The sequence below is a fragment of the Gopherus evgoodei genome, chromosome 8, assembly GCF_007399415.2.
Source record: "Gopherus evgoodei ecotype Sinaloan lineage chromosome 8, rGopEvg1_v1.p, whole genome shotgun sequence".
Lineage (NCBI taxonomy): Eukaryota > Metazoa > Chordata > Testudines > Testudinidae > Gopherus > Gopherus evgoodei.
This window is the reverse complement of record NC_044329.1, coordinates 83208350-83225131: the sequence shown is the minus strand read 5'-3', so window position 1 is coordinate 83225131 and position 16782 is coordinate 83208350. Positions and strand designations below refer to the sequence as shown.

Below are 16782 nucleotides of genomic sequence, written 5' to 3'. Positions count from 1 at the left end.
GTGCTTGTAAGTATCCAGGCTGTATTTTAATTCCCCCACCCACCCTGAGCAACAAAAAGACGTTAAGTTCCCTTATTTGATGCCTGATTTGGGGAGGCAGCAGAGAGAGAACAAGTGCAAGGGAACTGTTGCCCCCTTAGTAACACTCAGTGGGGGTGTTTTGATTGGCTAGCTCCCAGTACCAAAAGGGGAAGGATCAATGGGAAATCAGGACCCTGAGACTGACAGTCCCCAGGAACAATGGGGAGAGGCCAATGCTCCAGGTCAGCCGGACTGACAGGGCAGGCAGGCTAATCAGGGAGTCAAGAGGCCAAAGTGGATCCCGTCCTCCCTGTGAGCTGAAATTGCCTGGGTCTGACAGAGTGGGGCCAAGCTAAGGAGAGAGCAGGGGCCTGAGATAAGCTGCTAGGAGCAGAGCTGCAGCCCCAAAGCCAGAGCACTGCCCAGAGAGAGCAGACCTGCCCTGGGAGCAGAGCTGCAGCAACCAGAACCAGAGGGGCCAGACATGCATCCCAGGAAACAAGTCAGAGCTGGGAGCAGAGTCACAGAAGGAGCCTGCAGAGCAGACCTGTCCTGGGAGCAGAGCTGTAGCAACCACCGCCAGAGGGGCCAGGGAAGCAGCCCAGAGAGCTAGAGGCAGAGCAGCAGCAGCAGCAGCCATGCTGAGGCAGAGTGGAGCTGGGACTGGAGCAGTCCGGAGCTGGGTGCGGTGAGCAGCTGGGGAGAGTAAGGGGGACCCTGGGCAGGGGGGCTCAGCACAGGGAGACGCCTCAGCCAAGAGGCTGTCCAGGCCAGACTTGGAGGGGGATCATAACCCTGACACGGCGGGGGCAACGCTGGGAAGAAGGGTCCTGCTGCCTAGAGCCTCAGAGTGTGTGGCCACTGCCAGAGCAAGTGTCCAACCCGCTGCATCCCAGCAGCACAGCCAGGGCCTGAGAAGGAGGCCTGGGACCTACAAGGAAGACTGTGAACTGCCCTAACATTCCAGAAATGCTGTGATGTTCCCGGCCACAGAGCAGGGTGACGTGTTTCCTTTAACCTTTCCCATTTTTCCTTATTCTTTTTTAAAATTGTTAACAACTTGTATTTGCTGTAAATTATATGAAATGATCAGTGGGTCAGGGAGTTGCCCAGTGCAGAGAGAGTACCCTGGAGTGGGGACACCCTAGCCCCTGTCCTGGGTGACCACAGCAGGGTTGGGGGGGTCAAGCCCCCCAGGAATCCCCAGCCTTGTTGGGGTTACGCGGACTCTGCCAGACAGGAGAGTGGAAGGGGAGTCCTCACAGGCAGGGAGGCCTCTGGGTAAAGGAAGTGGGTGCGAGGACTCAGATCCTTTCGCTAGCCCACTTCACCGGGGTAGTGCAGAAGCCAGGAAAGTTCCCCACAATAGCGGGACCATTCCCCTGCTTACACAAGCAACACTAGCCAGGAAGTTGAATTCAAGAATTATATTCAACCATCTCTGTTGGAATTCCTCTAAAATTCTATCACAGACTAGCTGATGAGGAGCAGATGTATGTAGATGTTCACTTCAATCACTAGCCGCCTGCAAAAAACAGATCAATTCCCTGATCACCTTTATTTCCATGGAGCAGCTTCAGAAACAGGACCATAGCAATGCAATCCCACACTGGTGTGTCAGTGGCCCTAATAGCACTTGTTACTAAGGTTGCCTGGCACTCCCCATTATAAGACCCTGTTTTCAGTTGCTTATAACTTTGCGAAACTTTAAATGTTGGGGCTGAAATTTTTCATACTAGATTTGTTTCAGGTTTTGGGGGGCTTTTTTGGTGGGGTTTTCTTTTTTGTGTGTGTGGGGAATTTTAGCCAAAACACACAATCCATTTCTGAGAACAAGACTATGGAAAAATACATTGTTTTGCCAGTGTTAAAAAAAATAAATCTGGTGGCCTTCTTTGATAATCTATAAGCAAGCCTGTACCTTGGAGAAGGGACTTGACATTTGGGAGAGACATGTGTCTTTTGCTGTTCTTGTGAAAATCTTCCCACATTAGGTGAAGTTATATGTATTTGAAAAACTGCACTATGCATAAGTGCACAGAGAGAAGATTTTAGCAGCCAAATTCCCCAAATATTTTGTTCACACAGGGCATGCTCCAGCCTGCGGCTGAGAAGGACTTTACCTGTAATTTCAGCTCTGGGCTGCTGCAGGTTGTTCTGGGTCCAGACACTTGAACTAAGAGCAGGGAGCCTCTGTCTCCTGTGTTCTCAAGGACCTTTCTGCTGGGCCCAGGGAGAGTGGAGGAGGAAGCTGTTTCAGTTAATTGTAGAGGTGGGGAGAGCAGGTTGGGCCAAAGAGAATGGAGACGATACAGAACCTGAGATTGGGAGTTGGGGTGGGCAGTGACTGGGACTGCCTGGGCCAGGAGACTAGGAGAGAGAGTGGGGGGACACAGTGGTATTGGGATGGGGAGTTGGAGAGGTGAAATTTGGACTTGGTGGTGGGCAAGGAAACTGGAACAAAGATGAAAAGCCTGAGAAGCAGAGACTCGGACAGCCTAGGTAAGGAAAATCGGACAGGGATGAGGAACCAGAAGTGGGGAAGAGACAGGGTTCGGTTGGAGGGAAACATAGGAGTTTGTGGCCATTGAAACACACTCCTCTGACGAGCCCGAAATGGAACCTAAGATTTCTCAGGCCTACACCCACAAAGGCACTTAGGCATTCCAACCTAGAAAATCACAGGAACACTGCAATTCAGAAACCTGAGTTAGGCTCCCTATACAATTAATGGGGAGAGTTAGGTACCTCGGAATGCAATCTACAAAAGCCAGCGTGCTAGGCAGGGAGCTGCCTAAACTAGCCAATAGGAGACTCTGATGACAAGGGTGTATCTTAAGCCCCACCCCTTTCATGGAGGTGAGCAATAAGTCCAGCTGCAGAAAAGCACCTAGCTGTGCTACCTATCCATGAACAGGAATCTGCTGCTTGGAGTCAAGCGTAGGCACTTAAGTATTTCTTGTAGTAATTAATTAGCTGCCTGCCTTGCACCACATAAAATATCTGGAGAAGCTGGTGCTGCTGCTGTACGCTTCATAGCTGTTAGCCCAGTGGTTAGGGCACTTGCTTGGGTTGTGGGAGACTAAGGTCCAATTACCCCTTTCTGCAGGAGGGGGAGAAAAGATTGCAACAGGGGGTTCTCCACTTCTCAGGAGAGTGCTCTAACCACTAGGCAATCGGATAGTCTGATGGAAGGGGCACCCTCAGTCTCTCCTATTGCTGTTCCACTGTGGATAAAGTCATTGGAGTAGGGGGACTGGACCCAGGGTCTCCCACCTCTCAGGCGGTGCCCTAACTACTAGACTGTAGGGTCATTCCTCTCTGACCCACTGATTGTTCCATTGTGGATAAAACACTTAGTCACTGGGCCAGAGAAAGAGAGCACCTGAGAATTACTGCATGGTCCAGTGTACAGAGCACTCTCCTCTGAATGGTGGATCCCATTACAATCCTTTCTCCCCCTGGTGGCGAATTAATTGTGTATTAACACAGAAGCTCAAAACTTGTCTAAATGAAAAAGCAAACCATGAAATCTACTGTGTAAGAGAAACCACTTGCTCCAAAACCTGTGATTTCCTTGGAGATCTCATGCTCCAAGTACTGACTAAGTCTGACCCAATTAGCTTATGAAAACTGACAATTACAGACTGAGATGGTCTGGCTGGAAAACCAAGACATTTGTTAGTAAGAATTTAAGGTAGAAGAAATAGTTTTTCTACAACTCTGCCCTTCCCTGCCACCTTCTGCTCTCAGGTATACTGGAGCATCAAAGCCATCAGAGATGCATGGGTGTAGTTGGGAGCAGAAATTGGCATGAAGCTTATTAATAAGATACAGATGAGAATTTAAACATAAAAATGTCAGGAGAATCTCAGTTAAGTTTCTAACATTGTCCCACACAGCCATCTCCCCATCACATTCACTAGCTTTAATTCTGCCTTTTGTGCACATGCACATACAATATGGGCCACCTAGGGAGAGTGGATAAGTTCCTGGCCTGTAATAGGAATCTACACTGGATGCTTTGTTCAGCGGTGTGTAGAGTATTTCATCAGGTAGCCCCACTAGCAGGGGATTCAGTAGCAATGGAGATGGTAAGGCATGGCTTAGGCGAGTAGAGGGTGTGGGTATGTTCCCGAGTACATACCCTATATGACTCTACTCACCCAAGCTGCACCTTCCCTTCTACATTGCTATTTTTAGTCATGTAGTGCCCCGCTGCCTCTCTGCTGCCAGAGCCTTTCCCCACCGCAGGGAAAAGGAGCTGGCAGCTGGGACTCCGTCAGCTCTCTTCTGCTGTAGCCTTTCACCACTGGAGGGAAAGACTCTGGCAGCCCCCATTGCTGGAGCCTTTCACCATTGCAGGTAAGGACTCCAGCAGTGGGGAGGCAGCAGGTAAAGTCTCCGCCCTCTTCTCACTGCTAGAGCTTTTCTGCATTGCAGGTAAGGACTTCGGCAGTGGGGAAAGACTCCTGTGGGGTGGTGGGGGAGAGAGAGCGAGCGAGCACAAAAGCGCCTCACAGTAGTGAAAGGCTCTAGCAGCAGGAAGTTGCTGAAACCTTTCCCCGCTATCACCACCCTGCTACAGCCTTTTGCTGACATGTGTAGCTATACACCAGAGTGTGGACACAGAATGCTTTTCACAGAGGTGTGTAGCTACATATATCCTATATGCCACCAAAAGTGGTGTATTGTGCAAACATAGCCTGGGTATGAGTACAGGGTCCATTTTAAACTGATGGTTGGGAAGACATTAGGTCTGATGCTCAGTCATTCTACTCCTGTGCATGAATCAGTGATAGAGGGAGGGTAGGGAGTGGAATATATAGTTGTAAGCCACCTTTGCAAGTCTCATATACTGGGATTGTGCAGGGACCTGCCCAGCACCAGTGTGAATTACTGCAGCTTCAGGGTTGGTCTGACTTACACTCTGCTCCATACTGCTCCCTCTGAGAACACGTGAATTAATCTTCACGGCTCTCATTAGCACAGCCATCTGCTTATCCTACTTATAAGTGCAGCTCACTGGACTGAATCTTTTCAGTGAAGAGATTGAAATAAAAGTTTGCTTCGCAACTCCAAACCATTTTGCTATTCAGATGGCATAGAATGAGATGACCATGCAGGAGCTGCCATTGCAATCCTCCATACCACTTATAGAACAGTCCCAGATGCCCAAACCCAGCAGAAGCCCCTCTTTTGATTGAGCACAGGGAGCATTCAGTCTGCTGCCTCCCTGAAAACTGTTAAGACACCTAACAAGGCTGCAAATAAATATTAGCTGTGATGCTGGAAAAGCCCTCAACATTCCAATGGAAAGAAAAATAAAAGACATATTGGAAAACAACTTCTAATACGTGATTACAGGCAGAATTAGTAGTTATATGTAATAAAGGAGGAAAAGACCACTAAAAGAATCAGATAACAAGTAATGGAAGTTTAGGAAGATCAAAATAATCTTGAGAAATAGACTCTGCTTGGATTCAACACATTAATTAAATACAAAGTTACTCCTCTTTCCACTACATTAATTTCCTTTTGGAATAAAAATCTTACCAAGGTGAGATACAAATATGACATGACTTCTTATCCTATCTTGTCAGAACAAACAGTAGGTGGGACAAACATCCTCATCCAATCTGCTCAGAAGGCAGATGACCTCGTTTCACTACAAATCTTGGAATAACAAACATGCGATACCCATTTGCCAAGATTGCCAACAGTAGAGCTAGGAGATTTGTCCTACATTTGCCATGACATCACATTTAACAGTGCAGCACAAGATGAATTTTGGAGGCAAGAGGCATATGCAAATACATATACATTTAACAAGATTGTGAATACTGAGCAGCTCATTGGCTTAAGTTTCAGAAGATACATGGAAATGGAATTTTTATTGAACATGCAATGATACAAAAAATTCAAGTAAAAAATCTGAAAAAATTAAATACCCAACCAGGGGCAAATTCTGTTCCTTCCTTGCATGGAATAACATGGCCTGAAAGCAGAACTACTAACATCCTTCTGCACAGAGTACATACAAGGTCACAGAACCCAGGAGCATTACTGCATGGAATTTTTACAGCAGTGCAGATGGGAGTTTGGACAGCTGCCAAGGTACTAACTGAGTCTGCCAAATCCACTATCCAACACCCCCTTTAAGAGGGGCTGTATCAAGCAGCAGCCACAACTGTAGCCAGGAAGATCTGCTCTTTGTCCTGGTGGAGTGAGGAGACAATTCTGCTTAGATCCTCCATGCAAAGCCCATTAACTTTTATATGAAGAATGGAAGTTTGGGCAGAACGAGCTCTTCAAAAAGGAAAATGTGAAAAGATCTCAGAAAAAGCATCTACACTTCAGAAAAAATTTTGACAGTCAAGAGCAGCTGGCAGCAAGTACCCTTTTCTGGATTATTCAGAAGGCAGGTGATCTAGTACTGTAGTGTCGCCATCTTTTGAGTGTCTACATGGATACTGTCAATGTCAACAATAAGAAGCCATATTCCATCCTGCTCTAGAAATGGTTTAACTATTTGGATCTTTGTGGCAAAGATCTTCATTTAACTAAAGATACAAAAAGCATGTTGGAAACAGCTTTACAGTCGGACACTGGCATGATTGATATGCCATGGGAGAGTACTTGCTGCTTGCATGCGACTCCGTGACACTGTGATGAGTGGGGGTACCCCGCCCATGAATAAGTCTACTGGACTGCTCTTGGCCTCAGGGCTTCGAGACCTAGTGGTCAGAGTCTGTAGAGTTGCCCTCACTCTCAGGGCTGTAAGGCCCAATGGCCAAAGTCAATAGAGTGGTGTCATGGTATACTTCCCCAATCTGAACCTTAAGAGTCCAAAAAATGAGGTACCAGCATGAATTCCTCTAAGCTTAATTACCAGCTTAGATCTGATAGCTGCCACCACCCAAAAAATTATAGTGTTTTGGGGGCACTCTGGTCCCCCCAAAAACTTTCCCTGGGGACCCCAAGACCCAAATTCCTTGAGTCTTACAACAAAGGGGAATAAACCATTTCCCCGCCTTCTCCTTTCTTCCTCCCAGATCTTTCCCACCCTGGGTACACTAGGAGATCACCGTGATTCAAACTCCTTGAATCACAACACAGAGAAATCAGGTTTGTTTCCCCCCTTCTCTCTCCTTCTCAGGCTTTCCCTCCCTGGGCTATCCTGGAGAGATAGACAGATTCAAGCTCCGTGAATCTAAAACAAAGGGATTCTACCCTTCCCCCCTCCTTCTCTCTCCCTGTCCCTCACCAATTCCCTGGTAAGTACAGACTCAATTCCCTTGAGCCTCAACAAGGGGAAAAAATCAAACAGGTCTTAAAAAACAAAACTTTTAATAAAAAAGAAAGAAAAAAAGTAAAAGTTGTCTCTGTAATTTAGATAGTAAAAGTTACAGGGTCTTTCAGCTTATAGACACTAGAGAGAAGCCTCTCCCCAGCAAAAATACAATTTAAAATACTTCCAGGAAAATACACAGTTTTCTGTTTTTGCAAATCAAAAGACTATAACCGCCTTTCCTACTTAATACTCACTATTCTGAATATATAAGAGACTGTAGCAGGGAGATTGGCAAGAAACCCGGTTGCACGTCTAGTCCCTTTCAGGACCCAGAGAGAACAAAGCAAAACCCAAAAAACACAAACAAAGGCTTCCCTCCATCGAGATTTGAAAGTATCCTGTTTCCTGATTTGTCCTCTGGTCAGGTGTCCGGTTCACTGTTTGTTAATCCTTTACAGGCAAAAGAGACATTAACCCTTAACTATCTGTTTATGACAAGTGGCCTTTGCTCTCAGGGCTGTAAGGCCAAGTGGCCGGAGTCAGGAACTCTGGCCACCACCCAGAGGAGGGTGATGGCTGGGGAAGGAGAACCAAGGTCCTCCCTACTCCACTGGGTCCAAACTCAAGGCCCTGTCAATGGCAGGGATCCTGACCACAACATGCTGACTATTCTCACCTGGCGGCTGAGGACGCCCCTAGGCTATTTCCTACTGTATCTCTTGTAGTCAGACTTCGGGTGCCTCCATGGTCTCCAAACACTTTGTTGCGGATGGCTCCTGGCAACCCTGGATTCTCCTGGACCTCCACCAGTGTCTGAGTCTCTGCCTGGGCTTCAGCATTCCTGGTTCCTGCTATCTGAGCCTTTGGCACCTCTCAGGTGGGAGCCTGCGGCAAGTGTTCTTCCTCCTCGCCTGTCAGCCCAGACTGAGCTGCGCAGTTCCTTTATACTACTGCTATACTTGGAGCATGCCTAGTAGTGAGGAAGGGGCCTGGCTTCCTCAACCCACATTATGGAGTTAACCGTTCCCTGTCTAGTACAGGGTGAGTACAACTGGTTGCAGACATTACTATTAAATAAAAACTCCATTTACACTCTCTCCCTCACACACTGTGTACAGGACTGTATCAATATCATCTCATTGTGAGATCGTAGGGAATATTGTGCTGAGCAAAATGTGATACATATGTTGTGGAGGAACTTTCCTTCTCTTAGATGGTGAAAAAAGAAAACATGAAGTGTAGAAATTGTTAGAGAAGCCAGACTGACAAACCTGGCTGACATCTAATTTTATCCACAGTACAGATACAGTACATGAAATCTCCATGCAAGCTATCCCACATCACCAGCCAACGTGCATCCATCCTGACCTGAAAGTAATACGTTGAGGAGTGAGAGCATAACATCACTTGGCCTGTGCCTCCACTGGAGTAGTTTACCAAAAGTTTATATATATAATCTGCTCCACTGCACCAATGGGAGCCCTGGTATAGAAAAGGCTGCAGTGGCTTCTGATCTTTTAACCACCATGTCAATTAAGCCAGCTGAAAAGTCCTTCCAGTCTAACCTAATGTAATGGGCTTTTCAGCAGGTTTAATTAACAGAGTGGTAAAAGTAAGTTTAGCCAACGGCGCTTTGCTTCCACAATAAAAACTATTATGATCAATAGAGTTTTTATGGGAAATGAGCTAGAACAAGAAAAACATCATTAGAAACTATGCCATTGTCCATCAGTCATACAGGCCAGTGACACAGTGGGAGTGCAGTTCTGTTACCAAATTACAAAAAAGTTGGCAGGAAAAAGTCTACATTATATATGTGATGTTTTCCTGGATTTAATATATCATCTATGACAGCTCTTTCACTTTCAGTATTTATACTGAACTTCCTTTGCTGCAATTTCTTTTTTGTTTGTCCTGCATACATGATTTCCTTCCATTTCACTGCGAATTTCTATCAAACAAAACCATATGCACTACCATAGCAACATTCTAATACAAACATAGGGTAATCTTTGTTCACTGGAGTACACAGTTCATCTTTTTCCTTATTAACAGAATCTGCATCTGCATACAGTTGAACTAAAATTCCATAGCAACAACACAAATACAAATTCATGGTGTATGTTTTTTTTTCGTTTGGTAAGTGTTTTCCGGGAAATTGTTTGGAAATTAAAAAGATAGAATGCAATGTTTGCGAGCAAACAGCTTGAATTGAATAACACTGTCACAGCTGTACATTTACTCTTTGGGGGCCCCATGTTGCAAGGTGCTGAGCATACTCAACTCCTACATACTTCAGTGGAGGACAGGCAGCATCCTTCAGGATCAGGCCCTTGAGTATAAATACCTCCATATAAAACATATAGAGCCAGCACAGGACTATGCACAGCTTAAGTCCCACCGAAGGGACTAAGTGTTGCATAGGCTTTGTGCTGGCCTTCTGCACGGAGATGAATTTCACCCACAGTGCACACAGACCATTCGATTCATAATCAGGCTTTTAAAATGTTTTATGCTATCTAGAGTCCTAGAGTATGTTTGATAAAAGTCACATCACTTGATCGTATCAAGAATTCTCTAGTACAAACATACTACAGTACTGTATTAGGAGAGACTGGTTTGCTCTCCACTGCAACAACCCTCACAGACCCAGCATATAGCCTCAGAACCTCATCTACCCCTTTGGTGGCAGCATATGGGCAGCAACCTCCCGTCTTCACACTGTCTGGGAATGGGATAACTCCTGGAGCAGAGAAATACAAATGACAATAACTGGGAATCAAGACAACATGAATTCTAGACTCACTTTTTATGCTGACAAGTCGTATTCTTTACAACTCATTATTAAGCAATGACTCTTCTCCCAAATATAGGTCCCACAAACTGGGAATAGAACAGAGTTCTGTAATAGGGCAGACCCAATCCTATCACTTAGCTTCACTGCCTCTTAGGAAGAGCTTGTCCTATTTGTCCTTGACCATGCAGGGTGTAAAATGGAGCTACTCATGCATCATCAGTAACCCACTGTTTCATTGTGTTAAACATCTGCCTCTAAATAAACATTTATCAAATATTGGTGAAATTAAACTGTGTTTGAACTAGTCATGGAGGAAATTCAGAGTCATCCCCATTGTTCAAATTGATAGCACCCTTTTGCCAACACAGGTGAAAACGACTGAAAGCAGTCTGGAAAACAATGCTAAATGCACCTGTTAAAAATTAAGATTTAATTCTATCTATACGGCGAAAGCCTGGGTGATGATTTGCAGCTTTGCTCTGATGAATTTCATTTCTAACTACAACCAAAAGAATTATGCTAAGTTATGTTTATTTTACCATTTTAGAGCAATGAATACTTTCAATCTGAAAGGCAGATTTAACAGTATTTACACTTAAAAACAAATCAGGGTTGTGTTTGCCTGTGACAAAAGAGCTTAAATTGGACTGGTGTAAAAATAAGGGTGAGCCATTTCTGCACAATTAATGAAAAACAGCAAGCGTTTAGAAGAGTAATGCAAATTGTATCTACTACAAAACCATGTGCCTCAGCCAAACATTAATCATACACAGATGAAGTGCCTGGTTTGCTAATATCTTTGGTATTCTAATTTCTACTGTATCCCATGAATCTTAAGAACAGGAATCCCACTATCTTCTACAGATGAAACTAATTTTCTATCAAATAAGCTCTGGCAGTTATATTGTTTAGTTAAAATGAGAGGTTTATTGCTAACGCATATTTATGTGAACAGGTGCAAAACTTGTTTTCAGTAACTTGTGGCTACTGAGCCTGAATGCAGTAATCAGCGATTCTGAAAGACCTAGTATTTCATTTGAAGTGAAGTGACATGGAAGTATCTATAACAATGGACAAAAATCCTTGTAAAAGTGGGTAAAAAACTAGCTGGTCTTCATGCATTATTTTTCTCTATTACTATGAATTGTAAAAAGAAAGTAGGGCACAGGATGCTGTCACCAGACAGGAAGAAGTTTGGTTGTTTGAATTTATCAAGAATCCAGGGCATAGGAAAGGGTCAGAGATGTGACTCCCCACAGTGGGAACAGGAACCTATTCCCTTGCACACATTAAAAGCAGCTAGAGAGCCAAGGTGATGGGGGTTGATGGAGTGAGGGGAGGGGCAGCTGGGGAAAGGAGATGTGGTGTTATTGTCAGAAACAATGGCATGTATCCTATAACTGTCCAGTGCTAACAAGGCATCAACCCTCTCTTCAACACTTGATTAACTGGGTGACCCAATGAATGGTGCATTTGATGAATATCTGATTCCTATGAGGTGATGAAAGCATATCTTATATCCAGGAATGTTGGTGGAAAAATTGATCAGGTGCAGGTTAACCTTGACCATCTTGCACAGACAGAGCTACCAAAGGCTTCTGAGAGGAGCATGATGGGTAAGGAGCTAGCAGGACTAGCATCACGGGTCAGTGAAATAGGACATGGGAGTGGGAGTCAGTAGACCTGGGTTCCCTTCTTGGCTGTGCCACGGATCCACTATGTGATCTTGGACAGTCCTTTCACTTCTCTGTGCCACTGTTTTCCTGTCTATTTAGACTGTATGCCCTCTGCAGGGACTGTTTTTCTGTGTGTGTTTGGGAGTGCCTGATATGAGATCTCAATCTGAATTAGGGCTACTATGTGCTAATAATCAAGGACTGGCTTTCCAAGTTCCTATCACATGGGTCATCTTAAACTGGAAGGCAGTTAAGGGATTTAACAATGCTGAGTTGTGAACTTACATGAAAAGTATATTACAAACACGTCCTGATCTTGCAAGCAGCCCTGCATGTGCAGATCCCCAATACTATGCTGGACCATAATGATTTGAAACTAATAGTGCCAAGTAGGTATATTGGTGCTTTATTGCCCCCAACCATGTGTGCTGTCCCCCTACAGCAAATACCATAGACATGGGATCTAACCAAAAAACAGGCTGGAAGGTATTAAGTGACTCATGACATGGATGTGTACTATGGGATAATCACAGCCTGCTGTAGAATTTCACAGCAAATGTTCCTTGCCTGCAGGTGATGTGTTACATGAATCTCTATGCAGCATCTTTTATTTATTTTAAATTAGAGATAACTCTCAGAAGATATTCCATTAAAACTAGGAAATATTTACAATGTCTGATTTCAACAGATGAAATCACAATACAAAAGTACACAAAATAAGAAATATTTATAAGTCATAAATGTATTAGCATTACCTGCAGTTAGTGAATTTATTCAGTTCTGCTGATTTAAAACAACATCATGCTAACAATTGAAAAGCTCACTACTACTCTAGCCAGAAAAAAAAAAATGTTCTCACTGGATCCTGCACAATGCACCTAAATATGAAAAACTAAAATTTACTACACTAAACACATACATTGTTACCAAATGAAGATTAAAGTCAACAAGAAATTATGACCGTGTCTACAGAGGCTCAGCACAGCAAAGAAATACTGTAAAAAAGTAAATTCAACTAGAAAAACATTTAGGTCAAGATTTTATTAAAAATAATAGGAGCCTGAAGTTAGGCACCTAAGTAAATGGCCAGATTTTTAAGCTCTGAGAAATATGGAGCTGGGTTGTTAAGATAAAAGCTAGATACCCAAGATTACTGCACAAGCTGAATGTACCTTTGAAATATATATTATTACGTTGATTTATGGAAAACGTATGGCTAGGACTTACCCTAAAGTTAGGCATCCAGTTTTGAAAATGTTGCCCTTAAAACAAAAAACTATCACAATAAATGTAATGAAGAAAAAAAAAAGTATAAGAAGCTGATCACACCCCCTTCTGTCAAAACAGATTTTTCAGGAACTGTCCCGGATTTCCCCTTCTTCCTCAGATGAGAGGGATGAACTGTCACTGTCCAAGTCCCCAGTGGATTCACTAGCATCTGAGGGGGGCATAAAAAAAAAAAAAAAAAGAGGAGACCATTATTACAACACTTTTTCATTTATTTGCTCATGGTAGAGTATGGGTGTTCTAGAAAGAACACTTTATATTTCTGCTTTCCAATAACAGTGATTATTTTCTTGAATGATCATTTCACAGTGAGGTTATGAACACAAACTGGTGGCATCAAGAAGAATCTCACTATCGTGGGACAGAGCAAGAGTGCTTATAGATTTCTTTACATTTAGCAATAAAGGCAGAGTGCATTTGCCTCCATGTGACTTTTCTCCTCTATCCACTGAAGTTTGGCTCATTCCCTCAGCTGATTTGTTTTGAAATACTGCTTTCTAGGCTGCCACATACTTATAAGCCAAAAGAAATGCAGTATCAATTATTTGAAGTTTTGTTAGCATTTTGATTAAGAGGGAACTCTTGAGACATGCTAGTTTCCTGTTGGAAAATTAAGATATGATGCACACAATGTGCTGTGTTTATATGTTTCACTCCTAAAGATTAGGCAAGGCTACAGAATCCTGAGAGTCAAAGATGATGATGTTATGGGTTCAGGATGCCCAGAGCTTTAGGACAGATCTACACTGTCTTAATGATATCACATTATGCAGCACACATTTTCCAATCTGGCCTTCACACATATTTATTTCCTGACTCAGCAGGTACTGATTCCTACCCTGCGATGCTGGAACAATTTGTATAGTAGAGGTACTGAGAGCCATTGAATGAAACTGTAAACCCTGGATATGATGGAAACCACTTCAAGCCAGGCGGTTCGGCAACACTCCTAGTACTCCTAGTTCCAGTGCCTATGCTCCTACCATCCCAAGATGAGGTCATCAGATGCCAGCAGTTTGCAGCAAAGAATTTGCTTTTTATGGTCAAACTTTGGATTTCATGGTGCACACAAAAAACAGTATTTTCATCCAAAATAATCAAAAGCTACAGATAGGCAAAGTAAGAAAAATGCTTGACATTATTAGAAAGTAAAGATATTTGCTTTGTATATTTTAACGTGATGTTTTAACTGTTATAAAGATTTAACTTTTTGAGTCTCAGCATATTGTCATTAAATAATTATCTGACCACCTACTACTGCCTGATTCCCCATAATTTCCCACAACTGTGAAAATTAAAATGAGTACAAAGTGAAAATGCTTAAAAATATTATCCATCAAAATTATAAAAAAAATATTAAGAATCAAATTCTGCCAAACCTAAACAAACTACAGCTAGAGCAAAGTAAGGCTAAGATAGACACACACATCAGCCTCCCCTTCCCCCATTGGTATTTTCAATGTTTGATCAGTGATTAATTCAAATAGGTTTTCTGGACATATGGTGTCAGTTGCTCTTTAATAATGAAATATTATGAAGCAGGAGCTAATGGAGCATCATTATTATGTTGTCAAGATAAATTCTGCAGCTGGCAAGCACAGATAATACATGGAACATAGTGTGCACCTGTACAATTTCATTGGAATCTGGTCAAGAAAATAGAAGCATTTCACCCAGAAACATCAGAGGTCACATTTTGTCTACATTTAATCTAGTGTATAATCAATTAAGATTTATATGCCAGATATGTACTGAGTTAATGCATAAAGTGAGGACCATTTTTGCCTCTCAGTCTTGAAAAAATGTCTGTAATTCCCTGTGTACTTGACCCATGACTGACCCTGTGTGTTGACAGCAGAGTATCTGTATTTTTTCTTTACGCAAGTCAGGCATCATAACTTTATAGAAAATAGTCTGTCAAACTTCTGACACGAAGATGCTCAATGGGCTTAAAGTTTGAATAGTAGTTTACTTCTGCTTTGTTACAACTTTGTTACTACTACTTCAATGGACAGTGTACATTGTTTTCACTCAGTTAAAAATAGTATATTGTTTATTAAGGGTGGGGTTGGTAGTATTACCTATTAAGGTTACCCAACACTTCCCATTATAAGACTCTGTTTAATGAAAGCTATGATTGTTATGGTACTGGTGATAATGAACAGAAACTAGAGAGACTTTTGGTTAACAATCTTTGAATGGATTACTCCTTATTGTGTATATTTGGGGACATTTTTTTTATTATATATATTTCAACAGATTTCCAGTCCATTACAAAAAGAGGTTGCACCTGAATCTTTTATGAGGTGAACTCTGCTTTTAAAAAGTCTTAATAATCGAATAATGTAGTTGGCTTCAAAAGTTATGATAATTTTCCTTCAAGCCTAACTCCACTTCCTGGGCAGTTTCAGGATTCTTCAAAACACCGAAATTATATATAGTCACATTTTAAAAAGGGATATTTGAATCAAACACTGCTTTTTTTTTTACATTTAAATTAGAACAAGTGTTAGAGTGGTGTTTTTCCAAACCTCTCCCTTCCACCCACTAGGTGAGAAGGAGCTTGCTTGGATATAAAGGAAAGTCCTTTAGTATGCACAGAGAAGGCCCTGCAGGCCATACAGCCCAAACTGAGCACATAGCTTAAGAGCATTATTAAAAAACAAAAAAGACATATTAACTAATAAGATGTGCAAAGGTAAAAACAGCATGATCTTTCCATACTGTAACCTTTACCCTTTAGTATACAATCTTTTGCTATGCTATGTCTAATCTTGCTTGTAAACTTACAGTAGGGGGACGGCATTCTTGAATTTTTATGCAAACCCATGACACTATATTAACAGCCATAAAAAGACTAAGCAAATTTATGGTTTGCTAAACCGGAAATGGGTGTCAAGATTTAGTGAATATAAGCTTTTTAAGAGAGCATCTTTTTGAACAAACCCTGCAATAGATGGTCACTGTCTTGAAGACATTTATTTGCACATCTCTAACACATTCCTCAACATTTCCTCAGGTTTCTGGCCAACATCAGTTTTCTCTTCCCTTTGCTCCAGTCCTCGACTCTGAGTTCTTATGGAACCAACTAGTTAGAGAAGCAGTAGCAGTACAAAGGTTAGAATTTCTTTCAATACTTTATTTGGATAATAAGCTCAAAGGCAGTTGCCATAATAGCTCATCAGGCAATAATAAGTTTAATGACGTCAACCCTATTCAGACTTGGTTTTTAGAATTGAATTTTAGAACGAATTCTCTCATGCCAGTTATTACCACATAGGGGTCCCGTTCAACAGGGAAGGGCTCAGCTCAAGCCAACTGGATAAGACGAAGACAAAGTTTCTCATTGAGTGGAAATGTTCCAGTAAGTCTAACGTGTCTGCTTTTCCTCCTGGAGTGAACATCTGTGGATGTAGTTGCAAGACAGACTTCAGTCTCACCCTCTGATGTGGTGCCTTACTTCTCAAGAGAAGTGAGAGTTTCTGTCGTTTATCAGAAGCTCTCAAGGTCAGCTGGAAAGGATCCCATCCCTTTCTTTAAGAGAGGGTAATCTAGCAGGATCATTCATTATAATCCAGACAGAACAGTGGTTAAAAGTCAAGTATATTTAAGATAGAGAGGTGAAATATAAATATTAATTAATATTGTAACACAAGCCTTTCAAGTCTCAGGCCTGTAAAATACTCAGTCACACAACGCCTTAGGCC

General features: G+C 42.6%; 1 protein-coding gene across 3 annotated transcripts in view; it reads right to left on the bottom strand.

Moving 5' to 3' along the window:
- Window positions 1-12178: 12178 nt before the first annotated feature.
- Window positions 12179-16782, bottom strand: part of ZNHIT6 (zinc finger HIT-type containing 6) — a 67959-nt gene continuing 63355 nt past the window's right edge. For all 3 annotated transcript variants that reach the window (XM_030572151.1, XM_030572153.1, XM_030572152.1), the window contains exon 10: window positions 12179-13226. In XM_030572151.1, the coding sequence (XP_030428011.1) occupies window positions 13141-13226 (86 nt within the window). In that variant the 3' untranslated portion in view covers window positions 12179-13140. The remainder of the gene's footprint in view (window positions 13227-16782) is intronic.